The sequence below is a fragment of the Calonectris borealis genome, chromosome 10 (genome assembly GCF_964195595.1).
Source record: "Calonectris borealis chromosome 10, bCalBor7.hap1.2, whole genome shotgun sequence".
Classification (NCBI taxonomy): Eukaryota; Metazoa; Chordata; class Aves; order Procellariiformes; family Procellariidae; genus Calonectris; species Calonectris borealis.
Genome location: NC_134321.1, coordinates 13,354,467 through 13,372,587, shown reverse-complemented (window position 1 = coordinate 13,372,587; position 18,121 = coordinate 13,354,467). Strand labels below are relative to the sequence as shown.

General features: G+C 45.2%; 1 protein-coding gene across 2 annotated transcripts in view; it reads left to right on the top strand.

Moving 5' to 3' along the window:
- Positions 1–1,291: 1,291 nt before the first annotated feature.
- Positions 1,292–18,121, top strand: part of MGLL (monoglyceride lipase) — a 67,928-nt gene continuing 51,098 nt past the window's right edge. Inside the window, exons 1-2 of one of the 2 annotated variants that reach the window (XM_075158920.1) lie at positions 1,292–1,727; positions 2,818–2,956. In XM_075158920.1, coding sequence (XP_075015021.1) covers positions 2,832–2,956 — 125 coding nt within the window. In that variant the 5' untranslated portion in view covers positions 1,292–1,727; positions 2,818–2,831. Of the gene's footprint in view, positions 1,728–1,917; positions 2,244–2,817; positions 2,957–18,121 lie in introns of those variants that run through there. The other variant, XM_075158917.1, reaches the window with a different exon arrangement.

Genomic DNA, 18,121 nt, shown 5'->3' with positions numbered 1-18,121 from the left:
ATTGTACACCTCCGAGTACAGCTCCCAGGGCTCTGGTTAAGACCCCATCTGACCTAAACCTCTCTCATTATAAACAACCATAAATGTTGGTTTGGGTTTTTTTTTCCAAACAATAGCAGTTACAGGAATATGTAATTTTGCTTTTGCCATTTATAACTAACCGCCCCCAGGCCATTTAATATAAATGACACCAAAAGAGGAAAACATCTGTTTTTATTTCCTTTTTATTTTTATATGGGTCATCTCTGAGGTTTTGCATTTATTGTTATTATTGCTAGCATATATTTCTTTCCTTTCCTCAGCCTTTGTTCCCAGGTTTGAACTCAGTGAGGACATTGCCTAGCTTTAAAAAATATTGTTAATAGCTGCCTCTTCTTAAAAAGGCCTGAGACCTCTAAGTGTATGCAGGCATGTAAAAATTAAAGTTTATAATATTATGCTGATGAAACATAAAAGGCTTGAATCTGTGCCCTTAATATAAACAATTTTAAAGTGCTCAATAAATGCTAAGCACTTACCAGTATTAAATGACAAAACTCAGTGTCGGGATGCCTTCAGGCTAGGAAGCTATTTTAACTTCAGGGAACCTTGCTGTGACAATTTTTATAAGCAAGTATCATATACCATCAAATAGATCTCAAATTACACAGTTGCAACATATGTATTGCATATAATCTATGGTGATTAGGTGCACTATTAGATTATGTGTGTATAAATTCTATACTGTATTTATAAATTGCCTTTACCCTGAATGAGGGTGCAAAGCAAGGGGCTTGGGTGCTCCTCCGAACCGGTACCTGAAAGACTCCATCTTCCCGGCGTGGCTTCAAAGTCTGAAGAGCCGCACCTCTGCATGCAAACAGGGAAGTTGGGATTCGGGACTACAAAGAGCAGCGCAGAGCGGGAAGCCCGGAAGGCAGCACGGCTTCATAGCCTCCCCTCCCTCAATTCAGCGTATAAAGGCCGTCCACGCCGCCGGGCTGTCACTCGCGGCCGCCCAGCCCGCCGGCGCTGCGCTGAGCGGCCGCTCCTCTGGCAGGAGCCCGGTGTTTCGGGTTTGTCAGCCGGCCCGGCTGCGGGCAGCCCTGTGGCTGCCGGGCCCCGCGCCGCTGCCGGCAGCCGCGTGAGGCCGGCGGGGAGGCGGACGGAGGCTCCGCCGGCGAGGACCCGCCCGTGGGCCGGGCAGCCCCGCACCGCCACTGCCGTGGGGAGAGGGCGGCCGTTTCTCCCCCCTCCCCGCGGCCAAGCGGCTCGGGGGGCACCGAGCGGCTCCCCCGCTCCCGCCCTGCCCGCCGCTCCGCCGGGCACCGCCGCTCGGTCGGCCGGCGCCCAGCCCAGCCCAGCCGGGGAGCCGCAGCGACCGCGTCCCGGGCGCGGCACCGCCCGTCCGCTCACCCAGCCTCCCTCCCACCCTTCCGCCGCTGCCTCCGGGAGCAGCCGGTGCACGGCGTGCGGTGGAGCCGCCCGGCTTCGGCCCCGCCGGGGGAAGCGGGGAGGCTGCCCGCCTCGCCGCGGCGGGAGGATGCCTGTGCGGGGCTTGCGACCTGGGACCGCGTCGGTGCTTGGATCCCTCCTCCTCCTCCTCCTCCCCTCCCTCCCGCTCCCTGCCTGGCAGCGAGGGGCTGGGGAAGTAGCGCTTACACGCGAGATGGCTTCGCAGCGGGGATCGCTTTGAGAAAAAGGTCTCCCCCTCCCTCGCCTCCCCCCGTCGCCGTGGCCTCCGAACAGTAAGTGGCAGGAAGGAAGCAAAGTTGCAAACAACCTGCAGCGGCAGGAACTTTCTGAGCTGCTCCAGCTGCATGTGTTCAAGGTGCCTTTGATGTGCGTGCAGCAGCTTCTGGGAAGTGGACTGCAGCTTTCCCACTCGTCAGCCCTCCCTCTCCCCCACCCTTCCCAACCTCCCCTCCCACCACCGCCACTTCAGCCCACACACGCAATTTGTTTGAGAAGGGGGAAAAAAAAAAAAGTGATGAACAAGAAGTGGTGAATTACCCAAGCGACTTTCCTCAAAGAGCGAGCGAGCCGGGAAGAGGAGCTGCGGCGAGCCCCGCGCAGCCCGCCCGGCGCACCGGAGCTGCCCGGGAGGGACCCGCCGGGCACCCACCGGCGACCGTGGGGGCTGCGTGGTTGGCGGAGTGTGAATGCATCTCCGCAGCGAGGTGCAAAAAGCCTTATCTGCTTGCATTTGACTTGCGATGCCGGCTCCTCACTAGAATGCAAACCCTTGCACAGGATGAAAACAGGTTTGTTGCAAATTCTCCTGGAAATGTTTCATTCCCCACCGCCGCCACCTTCCTGTTTGAGATGTCAGAGAAGATCCTAATGATGACACGGTGGGAGATACCTCTGCTGCATACCCTCTGCTGTTCTTTGGAGATGTTACGGCAGAGATAAATCTTTTATGCAGCTGTCTTTTCCTATCTGTAGCGGTTGCTGCACAATCTGCCCTTGATTGCAGCTAAAATATTCTTTTTAGGATCCGTTTCACAAAATGATGCAAAATAAACACAGATGGGAGAAGTGGGGGAGAGAAAGCTGTAATGAAGTAGTAATGGTGGATTGATCTTCCCTCCTTTCCCCCCCTCCAATGCCCTCCCCAAAATGTGAGCCTTTTCTGAACACAAAATGCTACATTTCTGTTTTAAAGCAGTAAAGATTTTGGGGGCTCTTTGGCTGGGGTTTTGGAGGGACACTTCCATCAGTGGTGCTTGCCTTACTGACTGACTTTCTTGAATGTCTGTGGCTACCAAGCCCATCAGCCTCTATCTTGCCTTCACCTGTTTTAAAGGATGTCTTGTTTCTTCCAACACCTTGCAGGTCATTCTTCCAGAATGCCAGAGGAAAGTTCGCCAAAGCGGAGTCCTCAAAACATCCCGTACAAGGACCTGCCCCATATCATCAATGCTGATGGGCAGTATCTCTTCTGCAGGTATTGGAAGCCAGCAGCAACTCCCAGGTGAGCACTTTCAAGCAAATGTCATTTTTTTACTATCAGTAAATAAGACTCTAATAGCATAATTATTATTTATAGCTTGACTGGCGTTACAGGGCTATGTGCATGGAGCTTTACAGAGCCACTAAGAGAGACTTCTCTCATCTGAGAGAGCCTCTACTGTAAAGATGTATTCTACAAACCTTTACTCACTCAAGTCGGCCTTACAGATGTCAAACATGGAGTTACTGTCATTTCATGCACAGCTGGCTTGGTTGGCAGTTCAGTAGGCTACCGAGTGGCACATGTAGGTGGCTGATGCCTGTCAGCAATAAACAACTATCTTCAAACTAATAGCACAGGCAATCAGGGAGGGATGAGACACAGGCTTAGAGATGTCTATTCTTTCTGATTTTCTCAGTGTCAACAGATTAAACATCAACATCTGACTTCAGTTTCAACAGTAGTAGCTGAAATCTCAGGGCAACAGGCAGAATATGGCTTGACTCCATTGCTTTTTGACTGTTGTTTGTGGGTTTTTTTTAATTATTTATAGTTACTAAATGATTTAGGGAACTCTTTCACTGGCAACTGCGATTTCAAAACTGACCTCAGTAATAAACACGGACAAGGAACCAGACAGAGAAATTTCTCTAATGTTTTTGTCATAATTTCAATAATCCCTTTACTGTAATAGCTTTCTATGCTGATTAGGATCTGTTGTAGGAAGCTATCTCTGTTCCTCCCATAGTTATGGTCTTTCTTCTTCCTCCCAGTATCTGCTGGCTTGGCATGTATTTATGCTACCACTAGTTAGATGGGTAGCTACTCCGTAAAAATCTGGATGTTCTTTTATTGTTTTCTTTTTCTGCGAGCCAACAGGAAAAACTATGTTGATTTTATACAGCTAGAAAACAGTCACGGGAAAAAGTTGTTCAAGCTGTAGTAGGGAGTTGAACTTTTTCCTGACCACCCGACAGGTTAGACATCATCCTGTGTCCAAATCAGCCTGCAGCTACGCTGAGAGATGGCTACGGGTCCAAGTTAGCTGGCCTTGGGTTTTACGCCTGCCAAACTAAGGGCAGTGGGAACATAGAGCTGGGAGGTGGGCAAGCACCGAAGTACACTGTCCCCAGAGGGGAGGACAGCGCAGCCACCCCACTATAGCTCCATTGTACTGGTTGGGCTGTAGGACATGGGTCTTGGTTTAAGGCCACCTGGTCCACAGAGCATTTTATAGTTACTTCTACTCACTGCCTTTCAGAAACAAGGAGGAAAGTTTTTGGCACTGCTGCTTTACACAGTCTTTGCGCCAACCTGAAGATTTCCTCTACAGAAAAAAAAAATGCTATCAAAACAAGCTTCTACTGTGAAACTAGGCTGTCTTGTATTATAATGCTAATTAATCATTAACTGCCCACAACCTTCTTCACCCAGTTGTGGAATTGCTTTCTTTTTTAATGTTTAATTTCTTAGTGAATTAGTAGTGAGTGGATGGGTCTTTGATCCAGAAATGAAAGGATGATAAAGAGCTGGGGCTTAAAACTTGGTGTCTAAGTCCTCTGGGTAGTTAATTTTTTTCAGGGCTCTATGCACCAAGCAGTTAATTGAGAGTGAGCTTGCCCTAGTTTTGTGACAACAAAAGTGGATGGGATCAGTGTTGCTCATTTACAAGTGGTTCCTAAGTGCGTGTGTGTTTGTCTTTGCATGTTTGTGTGTAAGGAGGGGGCGTGCTGTTTATTATTAGCTCTTTTTGCATTGTTATGTATGAGAGAGATGGTAAGTGACTGAATAACAAGTTAGTGCCTGGATCCTACAGTCAAGAATGCTCTTGAAGTGCTTTGATAGGCAAACCAAAAATACTTTTTTTTTTTCCCCTTCTCACTTTTCATAAGTAGCTCAGCTTTTTCTGCTTCATATGTAGAAGCTCAGCAACTTTCATCTAATTTTAAATGTTCAGCAAAAGTGATCTCTATATATATGTATAGGGAGAGAAAGAGAGACACCTCAGGGGACTTTTACAGGCCTGTTACAATTTATTCTATCTCAAATACTGAAGGCGATTCTTTCAATCTTCTAACTCAATTGTTGATTCAGGTTCAAATCTTAACGCTAATGAATGACACTATAACTGTCAAATGGTGGGATCTTTCATTGATCCATTATGCATCTAATCCCAGCTAGGGCTATAGAAATACCTCTTCACTGCAGATGCCCAAAGGTTATCATTGACTTGCCTTCTATTAGAATAGAACTTATCATCCTTGATCCCTCCCCCAGGGAGGGGGAAAAACCGGGATATCTGCCAAAGGAAAAATTAAAGACTAGCCCTAGCCTGGGGTTGAAGAGCAAACAATGGCTAGGCAGTCTCTGAGTGTGGGGCCGACTGACAGACATCGCCCCTCGGAGCTGGTGCTCCTCTTTTATCTCCCCAAACAGACCCGCAAAGGTGGGTAAAGGCTGTGGCAGACTATCGTGCTGTAGCATATCTTTTTTTAAAAAACGATTTGTCAGGAAGGTGGGGAAGTTTTGTGAGCCTCTTCTGCTTCGTGCTCACAAATATCCAGGCTCTGATCCTGTGTGGTGTTGATCTGACTGACCAGCCCATACTGGTGCACATATGGAAGCTTTGTTATAAGTGCCACCGAGGCCAAGGTTGTCCTGTGAGTGAAAGGCACCTATTGTGAGTTCCTCAGCAGGGTCCGCTTTGTTTGGAAGGGGGATTTAGGTGATTACCTTACAGGAAGCTGACACACAAAGGCCCTCAGATGTCATAATGATTAGATGGGGTACACAGAGTAGGTAGTAATGGGACTAAGGAAGGAGGGTGACGGTGTTTTCCACTTGTTTTTGTCGGGCGGGCAGTCACTCCCAACAGCAGAGCTGGGGACTGAGTGTCTTCTGTTGCTGTCTGCTGGCAGCGATGCAGGTGCCACTTCCCCGGCCAGCAGCCCTGCAAGCTGCCCGACTTGTTGAGCCAGTTTCATCTTAAGATGTAATTAAGTGGTCTTGTTGAATGCAGCAAGGAAGAAAAAGCAGTATGTTCTGGTGGTGTTTTCCTGTATTGTGCCAACAGCAGGATCTGTGGAGCGTGAAAACAGGTAACGCTTGGCACTGAGTGCTCACTAGTGAGTGCAGAGCTTAAGATCTGGGCAAGGCAGGGCATTTTCAGGACCATGTAAAGTTGTTTGGAGGATTGTTGGTTGTTTATTGTTGTTTCAATTGTTGGTACCAAACCAGATTGATCCCATGCCTATAGCGTGTCCCAGTAGCTGAGGAAACCCTACTTAATGGGAAAGCAGTCTTTGTGTAAATAAAAACAATGGCTTCATGCAAGGTTAAAACCTCTGCCACCACCCTGAGAGGCCTGAGGCAAAATACGAGGTAATAGGAGGTGAGGAATTAAGAAACCATGCTCTGTTCCCAGCTCTCAGACAAAGCTGCTAAGAATAGAGGTGGGATGAGGAAGGGGAAGGAAAGTTGGGAGGAGAAGTCAAGACATTTCCTTTGAGGCCCCTAAAGGGCCTGGAGAAGTTCAGAGATGACCTTCTTTTCCTCTCTGTTCTGTATCCCTGTAGCCTTTTCTGGATGCTTCAGCTGTTCCTGTCGCTGCCTAGATAAGCACAGTTTGTTCTGGGGCACTTTCAGCCCCTCTGCTTGAGCTCAAATAAACCCTGTAAGATTTATTGATCCAGAGTAGTTTTTTCAAAGGTGCTAATAGCCTGCAGCCACCATTGACTTCAGATAGAGAAAATTATGCTCAACTCTCTCCCTGTAGATCAGCCACTCTAAGGTTGGACACTTGAAGCTTGAGATACTTGTAGTTAGAGGATGCTTTTGAAAATGTGGGTTCCAGACATCCTTGTATCTGAGCTTCCTCATCTACCAAACAGAAATCATTACCTGGCTAGTTAGCATGATGCTTGCGTGTCTCTCCACGTAGTGGTCTCTAGGTGCACTTAGATGATTGCCAGCAACTGAAGTGGTCCGCCTGAGGAGGCTGCCTGAAGCTGAGACACGTGTGGGTCACAGATGTGTTCCTGGTCGATTGCTAATGTACGCTAAAATGGGTTGGCTCAACTTTAGACATCGTGACCATGGTTTAAGTGAACAGAGTTGCAATTGTCTGAGTAAACAGTGTCTTTGTAGGAGTTCTTCCAGTTCTACACCTGACAAGTGTGATTAAAAATACAAAATTAAACAAACAAAAAGCACCTGCTTTTCTATTTACTTTTTAAATTTGTTTTACTCTTTGAAAAATGCCTGTCATTCTTTCTGACTTGTTAGTAATGAAAGGCCAAGCCAATAAGGAAAAAATATATTTCTCTCTTCCCCAAGGACTTTGCAGAAGTGCCTGTGGTGCAGAAATACAAACTACTTTTATATTTGAACTGGCCCTTAAATTGTGAATATTGCTTGCTGATTTTGGCACCTCATTGCCAGCATTTCCATGGCATTTCCAGAAGAACAGCACAGCTCCCAGCATGAGCAGATGACAAAGTTGAATTTGACTTTCAGACCCTTCCAAAATGAACAAATAAATAAACCAAAGTGAAGTCAAAGCAAAGGGAATCAAGTCACTAGTTATAATGTTTTTAACTATACTGTGTGGTGTTAGTCTCTAGAAATACTTAAAGGAATTTCTAATTCAGTGTCACTCTCGAAGAACATTTTTGTTTGTACTCATGAGGTCAACTTCAAACTAATGCACAAGGGCCAAATTTGTATGGTGCAAAGTGACTTATGTCAGCACAGTTTATTGTAGGATGGATTCAGCTCCCTCTCTGTGTCTGATCACATCACAGGCAGTGCAAAGGGGAAATAACAATTATCATCGTCGAATCAACATTCCAGGCTTTGCTTGCTGTATTGCTATTGCCTGAGTTTCTAAAGTCTCCCTTCTATCCATCAGCCATGGATGCGGTCCTTTAATGCCTATGTTCTCTTTGCTCCATGTGACTGTCATGTTCACTGTGAGTGGGGGCATCCTTTTATGATTTCTTATCCATTTCCAGAGGATGGGCAAATTAGCAAACCAGCTTCACGTTAAGAGGGACTCTGACAGACAGGAGAGCAGCTTTGGTTCTTGCTGTAGATCGTTCCATCGGGCTTTTTTAGTAGGATAATTTTTTTCAGTCCCCACAGGAATGTTCAACAGAAGCGAATCTGCCTTTTATTCCACAGAACCCAAGGAAAAAGGCAAATAACAAAGGGAATAACAATTGCAATTAAACTGTCCCTTTTGCTCATTGCACTGTTAGGATCGGCTTCTCAGCACAAATGTGCAAATTTGTGACATTGGTGTGCGGGAACAAGGTGACTTTAGGAGTCCCTGTTATGAATCTCAAAGCAGTAAAATTTCATCCTGGTCCTGAGACAGCAGCAAAGGAAGCAAAATCAATGTTGGTTCTCAGCGTGCCACCTGAGGAACTCTTGGAAACGGTGCTGTCCAACACGATGAATATCAGAGCTAGAGGTAGAAATAGGAGAAAAGAAGAAAAATGGTCTTGAGATTGTGGTGTAAAACTCAATTTCTGCTCATGATTCTGCCAGAGACTGAAGGCTAAGCAAACCTTGCTTCTGTCATGCAAATAGTTCATTTCCTTTTAATGGGATTACAAGTGTGATGATGAGTACTGGCTTTGTACCATGACGCTGATGGATCCCCTAGCTGGTCACTCAGCAGTTAGAGCCCTGCCTGTCCCTCCAGGTCTCTTTATCTGGAGCAGACCCTGCGCCGGCTCTCCTCTCACGCTGGTGTGTAAGTTTTCTTCAGCTCATCAAAGTGGGAGCACTCTAAACCAGTTGTTTGTTGACAGGAACGCAATAGCTGAAGCAGACAAACTCATCAACTTTATCAGGGTTCCAGATGCAAGAGCACTTTACTACACTAGCACAAGAAATTTGTAGGTTTAGACAAAATAATAAAACCAGCTGCACACAGTTCCTTGCCTCAATTTCTTCAGCACTCTTGAACATCCCTTGAGGACACAAAGCAGCTCTTTTAGATCACCATGAATACATCTACAACAAGAGTTGGCTGGTATAGTTGTACTGGCTCAAAGAGGGTATTATTTCTAGATGCCTGTTGCAGAGGAGTTGGCCTGTGTTTCCTTGCAAGTTCCCTTCAAGCTTCTGTGGCTTTGTGCTTTTCAGAGCCAGGGCGAACATCTGATGTCTTTGTTCTTCCAGGGAAATTGCATTGTTCTAAGAGCTGTCCCTGCAGACACATTTGGCTGAGCTGCCTTCCCTAGGTTCAGGCCTGCCATTGTCCTAATGTGCTTCCACTTGAATGGAAGCCATCAGTGTTTAACAACCTTCTATTGTCCCTTATCCAAGAGATAGCAAACAACCTGATAGCAACCTGATCACAACCCTGATAGCAAATGGCTGATTCTCCTAAGTATCCAAGAAGATAGTATTGCATCCTGCCCATGAGATTCCTTAAGATAGGCCTAGGCAGGTCCCTTACTTCATCACACCCCAGTTACATCTTTAACTATCCCCATACATCCCTGCCCTGACTCTACCAGTACAGACATTCTGGCACTGTATCAGTATGGCTTACTATCCTATAGGAAGGAAATCAGCAGGATAAAGTTTTTTGACATCGTTAAAACTGTATCTCTCCTAGGGTTTCTTCTTGAAGACCAATAAAATCTCACTCATGTTAACTGGAAGAGAAATACTGGTACAACAATCCCAAATACCAACGTTGGGCTAGTCCCGACCACAAACATCTTCTAAAGCAACCAGACCTGGCTGGTGGTGTCAGGAAAGTGTCTCAAAGCTGACCAGACTCACTGTCCAGACAGTGGTACCAAGGTGTGGCCTTGGGAACCGGCAGGGAGTGGCCAGTGGAAGCAGTCCTGGTGGCCAGAGCACTCCAGTAAGATTTGCCTGCCTCCAAGCACACTCCTACGGGCTGTCCACGAACAGCTAGGAGCAGGAGAGGGGATGTGTCGTGGAGCGTGGGGGATGTGTTTGTTTCTCCTAGACAGATGCAGTATGTTTGCGAGCAAAGGGATTCATTATTTTTGCAGTAGCAGCCATGTAGTTGTTTTCAATGTCCCAAAACCTAGAGTAACACCAAACTTCATGAGTACTTCCACTGGACGGAAAGAGACTCCCCTTCTGCATGACAGACACTTGCTCTCCAGCCAGGAGCTATCTTCATTTCTGCTTGGCAGGCACTCACTTGGTGATGGGAGCCTCTGAATCCTCCCTTACTAAGTGATGGCAAAGGCAGCTTGCTAGACCTAGAAAATTTAGGGTCAGAAAACAGAATAAAGAAGTCAACGAGGAGCAGAGAACAGGCAAAACCCATGGTCAAGACAGTCTTTAGGCAGTGACCAGTGATTTACAGAATCGGATCCTTAATTTCTCTGTGCTTTTGTTTCCTCATCTAAAATTGGGTGTAATCATCCAGGCAAGTGATATAAATTGGGTTCTAGATGAAAGTTGCCAGAGAAAGTAAGTTATTCCTTGAGGTTTTGGTGGTTGGAGAGTGCTTGATGTTTGAAGAGAGATTTAAAAAAAATGTATTAAGTGATGCATTAGTTGTTCTCTGCTGTTCAGCTACAAGTAAATTGTCTCAGCAGCAATCCGTTAAAAGAAAGAAAAGAGAGAGGGGGAAAAAAAAAAGGCAACAAAATATTGACAACTGGGCTAAAGCCAAACATTCAGCAGTAATAGCGTAGTAATCGTTTGCTCCGGTATTGTGTATCGATGGGTAAGGAGAAAATGTACAAACTACTATAGATTTGGTAGGCAAGAAAAATTACTGATCTTTTTCAGCCATCTATCTGACCTATGATAAAAAGGGCTTGCTCTGTATGTTTTCTTTCTTCCTTGATCAAGCTTGAAGCTTGCAGAGTGAGGGAATAAAACTTAAATCTTTGGCCTTTTTTTAGAACAGAAACTTGGTTTAATTTGCTGTAAGTGTCAGCAGGTTAGCTAGTTCACCAGCTGGCAAGATGAGCTTACTTTTATAATTTTTCAACGTATTTTTTACTTTTATTTTTCAAAATTATCTCAGTGAGGTTTCAAATTCAACTGTCACATTCCAGAAATCTGCAGTGGCTTAATTTGCTGGGCTAAAGGCATGAGGAGTGATGAGGAAGCAGTGAGTAATTAAATTGCTGTAGAGATAACATCTAGCTGACTTAATGGTGAAGCTTTTTCTTCATTTTTTCAATTTTGTCTGAGAGCTAGTCTACAATGTTTGGCGTATTAAAAACTGTATTCTGAGCAGCATTCATAATCTCATTTTATTAAAAGGATATTCAAGCGATCAGCATTCAGTCATCCTCTGGCCCTCCGCAAATGATTTTAGCAAGGAGCACCAAGCATCTCAACCCAGGTTGTCCTGAAAATGCGCAGATCACCTCTCTGACATTTTTAGCTGCCCACAAGTTCATTAGGACAGACAGCTTTTTAAAAATTGACTTTTCTTTCCAGGCTCACTGTGGCCCAGTGCATCTAGCACAGGGCTGGAGCTCAGGGACGTTTTGACTCTGCTGGTAAAGTCCCACTGATTGCCAGGTTTTGCCTCACGCTCTGTGTCCATCCTTGCCTCTGGCGTGCTGTCTGGCCATCGGCAAGGCTTTTCGCCTCTCCTGCTTCAGTTTACGTGGCAGCGTGAGGAAGGGTTGGTCCTTGCTTGGGACAGGGTAATGGATCAGAGGACCTCTTGAGGTCCCATTCGTCTCTGCGTTCTGTGACTCTACGACAAGCCTAGTTGCTCCCTTTGCAAAGCATTTTGGTTTTTGTGAATGAGGAGTCAGCTGTTATTATTTATGCTGTTTATTTACTGGTCATATTTGTTGGAGCTGGGGAATGGAAAAAAAAATCAATCATCAGATTCACTTTGATTATATTTAATTTCACTTTCAGTGTTTGAGGAATGTTGATTTGTTAAACACTACTCCTTCCCCTGAAACCCCTAGTTTTACATAGTCGGTGGAAACATTGTGTCATTCTTACACATAGGTATACCTTTCTCTTTTGAAGCATCATTTAAGGGTTCTGACCATCAAGGGTTTGCTTCCTGCTGTGCGTGTTTTTTAGGAGAGATGGTCAGATCCCTCAGCCCAGCTAAATGTAGCATTGAGGCTTGTTTATATTTTGCTAAGCCCAAAACATTTGCAGACGTGTCCCCGCTCAAGCCACCCCGCAGCCCTGCAGGCAGTTCGCAAACCTCTCTCCCGCTCCGTACGCCCATGCCGGCTCTCGGGCACCCCATGAGGCACAGGCATGGGTGCTCCAGTGCTCCCGAGCCCCGTCCCCATCTCACAGCAACGGAACTGAGGTCTCTCTTCCTCCCCATGTCCCACACAGCATGTGCAATGGTTCAACCCTCGGCTGAGACCCCTGTGTCTCCGATGCCATGAGCAGCCCTGGCGTTGCGCCGTAGCGATATAGCTGATGAAGCTCTTCCCGTTCCCGTTCCTGTTGCAGGCTGAGAGAGATGCACCCCTCACATGTGATCCAACAAATGGTGTCTTGTAAGTTGGCAGAAGAGAAACTCAGGAGGAAAGGCAAATCTTCCCTGCTGCTAGCTCACGCATCAGCTCTGACTCTGTCTTTGCCGGCAATCGCAGGAGTCGGAGCCGGCCTGGCAGTGGTGGGGTTAATAATTGTGGTATTGAAAGTATTTGCTCTTGATATTCCTGAGGCTTTTTGAAAATGGTCAGAAATATGTGGTGCTTCTCAGTTGCTGGTGAAGCACTCCACATAAAACACAGCGTTCCTGCAGCAGAATAACAGCCTGTGCTTTAAATACATGTTGTTATTTCTGCTCTGCTGTAGGTGTACATGTATGTTTTGGTTCAGTGACTGCCAGATACTGTAAATGAGTATTGATTTCCTTTTCTATTTTAAGCTTTTCTGCAGAAAAGGCATCCCACATGCCTTTAGCTTTCTTTGCCTGTACCTAAAGTGATTGCAGCCAAGGATTTTTCTAACGAAATACTCTTTTATTTTATTGTTACCACTCCTCCTTATTTTAGTAGTTGCGTCCCATGTTGGTCAGGTCCCCACTCACCTTTTGGAGTGTAAAGCTTTTACATCTAGCCCTTTCTGAGAGCAAATCAAGACAGTGTTTAAAACTCATGGCAAGTAGTTGCTTACTTAGATTAGCGTGGCAGCCCCCTCTGCCATAGGTGAAGCTGCTTGGTGCTAGCAATGAAGCAAGCCTGCCGTAGGTAAAGTCTTTGGACAGCCAGATTAACTCAGTGTGAATGAGAAATAACACAGACCTGGATTTGGCAACCATAGGCAGAAGTCTCTATCCATTTTTTAACTATTAAATCATCTGTAGGTAAACCATTGCACCTCAGCAGCAGTTCAAATTTACTTTGGTTCAAAACGTGAATAAACATTTCAGCTTTTAAAGCACAGGTTGCAGTGATCACTGTCTTAGCAGGATTCCTGTGTCTCACATTTAACCGCTTAGGTTCAACTTTCTCTCCTACCTCAGGTCTACAGCAAACGTAGTAAATTAATTGAAACATGCTCAAAGCCTTGGCAAATGCTTTGATTTCCTGGAGGAATAGCTGCTGATATTGATTTCGACAGAGCCTGTAAAGCCTCTCACTGCAAAGATTCCTCTCATAGCTGGGCAGGGCTGAAGTACAGCTCTAGGATGTGCTGAGATAGGATTATTCATTGGAAATTAATGTGCTTAATCTCAAAGTATGTTAAAATATACATAAGTGCTTTACGATTAAGAAATCAGTCCTTGAATTTCTGCCTCTAAGTTTATGGGATAATTCCACCCTGGCTTTTGGAAAATCACGCAGAAAAAGATTGGCTATTTGGAGACTCATGTTATCTGTGACTTCTGAACTTTTTATGAGTTCGTCAGTTTGTTAAAATAACCAATTAAGATCTCTGCCAACACAGAGGACCGCAGACAAAATTGGATCAGAAAGGTAGAAGTGAGGATGGGTAATTGACTCAGTGCAGGAAGTAATCAAGAGTTCCACATTGGTGGTGGAATTGCCTGGTTACAAACCATACTATCAGGTCTAAGTGTTTCAGGGAATTGAAGTTTTATGTTTTGCTTTAAACCATTGCCATACAATTGGGTATTGCACTGTCAGTGCTTTATTAAAAAGTAATAAGATCATACTAATTTGAATTCACAGAACAGGTAAAGCGTCATCCCCTTTCTTGCTTCTTACTTATTCACAGCTCTCTTCCAAGCTAGTGGAGATGTGCCCATGTAAGCCCAAAATGCCTGATCAAAGTACTTCAGTTGTGCAGTTTGTATTGCAAAGAATGGCTTGGAAATGCTCTGACACCCTTGGGCCAGGTGTGCACTTTTCAGCTTCTTCCCCGTGCAGGTGCTAGGGTGTTGAGCTGAATTCGTCCTTCAATAACTTTTTCAATATTGCTTGTCATAAGTTGTCTGTACCATCTACTCCCTGGAATAAGAGCTTGAGACCGGAGGTGATTAGAGCCACGGCTAGAGTCTAAAACGTGGACAATCCCATTTTTAAGAACCATTGATTTTGTGCGGAGACTGACCATGAAGAACCCCTGCTGAGCCCAGGGTCAGACCACTAGTGATGTCCAGCTCCTGCATGAAAAATACCTTGTGAAAACCGTGAAGTCAGAAAAAGTCTGGAGACTTGTCTTAGAGGTCTTTAGGAAACACTGCTTAATAGTTAGATGTAGTGTCCTCTGCACCACTTTGTGATTCGCCTCAAACTATAAGCACTTCTTAGCAAATGTTTGAAAACAACCAAGCAAGCAAGCGTGTTACTAAGGACTTAAAAGTCACCAAGTACTTGTGTGGACCTAACCAGCGGGATGGCTTTACTGAGTAAAGTAATTTCCATCATTTGAAACCTACAGAGACTCAGCTAGAACTCCTCATCTTGACAGGGATACTGCTGTCTAATTCCACCTTCTGTGCTATGCAGAAAGGTGAGATTAAATGGTCAAAATGGGGCTAGGATGCCATGTAGGGAGCATTCTTGCACGGCTTGAGAGGATCCCTTAACCAAGCACACCTTGTTCCTTTCTAGGAAGCCTGCTTGGTCTTTTAGGGTTGGCTTTGTCAAGCTATGAACTTATAGCAGCAATAAGTAGTGACTTGTCACTGGAACAGGTACGAGTGCTCTGAATATGCTGAGACTGCAAGTGAATTTAGTAAGAAGGAACCGTTTTTGCACAGGTACTTTGAAACAGAGACATACTTTTATACAAAAAAACCTCTTTGTTCAGTGGACAGGTTAAGTCCTGAACTAGTGAGTAGTGCTGAGTTTAAGCAGTAGTGACTGTGCAGAAGAAAGCTTCTGGCCCCTTAATTGCAGCTTTCTCATGCTTTGAAAGGACAGTTCGTCTAATTACACAAGCCTTTCTTTTTCCAAGGCTTTGGCTCACCAGGCAGTGCCTGCATTTTGATTTCAAGAAGAAACTGCTACACGACTAGCTAAACGGTAATTTTTGTCCCTTTGGAAATCATTAGAGGTTCAGTGCAAGTCTGTGAAAGAGGAGGGGGAGGTCTGTGAAAACTGTTCTTGCTCCCCGTTTTCTGGTTCTCCATTGAGAATTGTGGTCCTGCAGCCATCTTCCATCTGCAGTGGCTTTGCTTCCAAGTGAAAATTAATTTTTAATAAAATTAACAAGAAGTATCTTATTTTTCCGGGTTTTCAAGGGGGTCTGTGCCAGAAACTCTTCTGCTTTTTTGAATATTCTTCCTCCACACCTTAAAGCTAACCTTAAAATTTTGGGTGTGATTTCAGATTGACTTGAATTTTGCAGCTGATGTCTTCTATTTAAATAATACTTTGCACAGGCACTGACTGCTTTGTGCATTCATCCTTGTAGCTCCCCTTGGGAGATCTGACCTCCATTTTATCTCTCGTGTAGCCTTTGTACCGAGGAAGGGCTGAAGCAGAGCAAAGAACAGAACCGGGATGTCCAATTACTCCCAGCCAGGTCTGGGGGCACTTCTGCCCAGCCTCCCCCCAAGTCATCCCTGCCTCAGTCCTGTGTGTGTGGCAATGCCTACACCTTGCCTCTTTGGAGACAGAAGTCATAATTCTTCTTTCAAGGATTCCTGTGCTCTGTAGAAGGGCAGCAGCAAGAGAAAAGCGCAGCTCCAAACCCTGAGTGCCTCCGGAGTGCTCCCCTGCCTTGCAGACTCAGAGCAGCAGGTCTGGCAGTCAGCTCTGACGGGGGAAAATCCCATCTCTGATATCAAAGTGGAGGAGGGTCTCCCCGAGGCAGTCCGTGTAACCCTAGAATCCCTCCTCCTCAGCTTTATCCAAGAAAGGAGTGGGAAGATCCAGCCCATGAATTTTAAGCTACGCACCACGCATTTCACCTCTGATCTCAGCCTTGTGTTCCCTAAAATATTACTTCAAAGCTTCCTTGAAACAAAATACAGCTGGTCTCAAATGTTAACTTTGCGGAGATTTGTCCAGCGCTATGCAGTTGCAAGGTCCAATAATTCCTTCCCTCCCACCGCCACCTGAAGTTTCCTTCATCTCTTTTCCCTATATTAGACCACTCATGAGTTATTCTCGGTGAGGGCTTGCTTTTCAAAGAGCTAAAATAAATCAGCTTAAGCTGTTTCTCCACATTGTTTTGTGCTGGCTCTAGCTAGAACCTGTTGAACCTTTTGTTTTGAAATATCTCTGTACTACCCAGTTCTGCCTCTGCCTCTTCCCCATTGATTTATGGTGTCTACACTTTCTGGTGTTGTTGAATAACTTTCCCATGTGACTCCTCCTGGAGGTCATGGCAGTTCTCAAATGTCCTCCTAACTCGATGCTGATGAGGGACTGTGATTTTGAGATGTATGATGAGACCAGGCTTGCAGACATGTTGCGAGAGAGTTGCTCGTGGAAGCAAGTGCAGATTTTAAGACCGAGTCCTAAGTCTCTATCATGTTAGGCAGTAGGATGCTGCCCAAACTAACGGCAGCCCCTTTGGACAGGCTTGAACTTCCAAGTCTGAGTAAGTGGGGGAAGAAAGTAGGAAGCAGAGTTTGCTGGAGGGGTTTATTTTTTAATTGCCAGTTTAGGATCTGGACTGAATGAAGCTACTGATTCTACTAGATTCTACTAGAGTAGACCAAACCACATCAAACAGAAATGTGCAGAATTCTAAATCCCCACAAGCCCTATAAAATCAAGCAGAAATTGTGTAGTGTGAGCATAGCGCCTATTCTGTGGTGCTAAAAGGTTTTTCACAGGCTAAACTACTACAGTCTTGAACTACCACTTACCTCAGTCTATCTGGAAGAGGTGAATTCCTCCAGATTCGGAGCTCTGTGAGATATCCGTGCTGATGCTACACGGTCTGTGATATTGAGAGAAGGTTGATAGAGACTTGACTCCAGGCTATTGCTACTCTGACTTGCTTTTTCTCCTGAGTTGGGAGAAGTAGCTGAAGAACTGCTAGTTTAACATAACATTGTTCAACTTCAATAATAACTGAAAAAAGAGGTGGCTACCCAGATTATAGACCTACATGGCAAAGCTGAGCATATATGGGCCGGTAGAGCAGAGGCTAAGAATGCATTTCTCAAAAAAACTGAGCAAGAGAGCAAGCAAAGCTCCTTGAAAATGGCTTGGAATTGGGAGCAAAGTCATTGCTGCTTTTCCTCCAGAGGGACATAACTCTGCATGTTTCCCAGAGACGGAAGGACAGCATGAAGGGACACACCTGACTCCACCATAAATTTTCCTGTCTAACTGGAGTCACCAGGCTGAACTCTTAGCTAACTGCATAGGTCACGAGCACGCACAACATGAGAGAAATTGCCATAACTATTTGTAATCCCTGCCCATGGCCTGAGTTTTGTCAGGGTTGCTTTGGGACACAAATCACCTCGAAGAAAAAAAAGCGCAAAAGCTGACTCAAAAAGCAGATACAGAGACATCCCTCTTCCAAACTTCAGGTCTTACACCCAAAGCAAGAGGCTCAAGAGCCTTCCAGAGAAAAGGTCACCAATGTCTGTTTCAGTGAACAAAGCAATTCGTTCTTCATTACGTGTTCTTGGAAATGATTAGCTGGAAATTTTTAAAAAAAGAAGTAATCTTTAACCAAATATCAAGGGTAGAAAATTGGAATGACAGTTAAAGCTTGACAAACTTACAAGCTGCTTAATGCATAATCTTATTATGTTGAAGATAACTAATCTTCATAATCAGCGAGGACCACTAACCC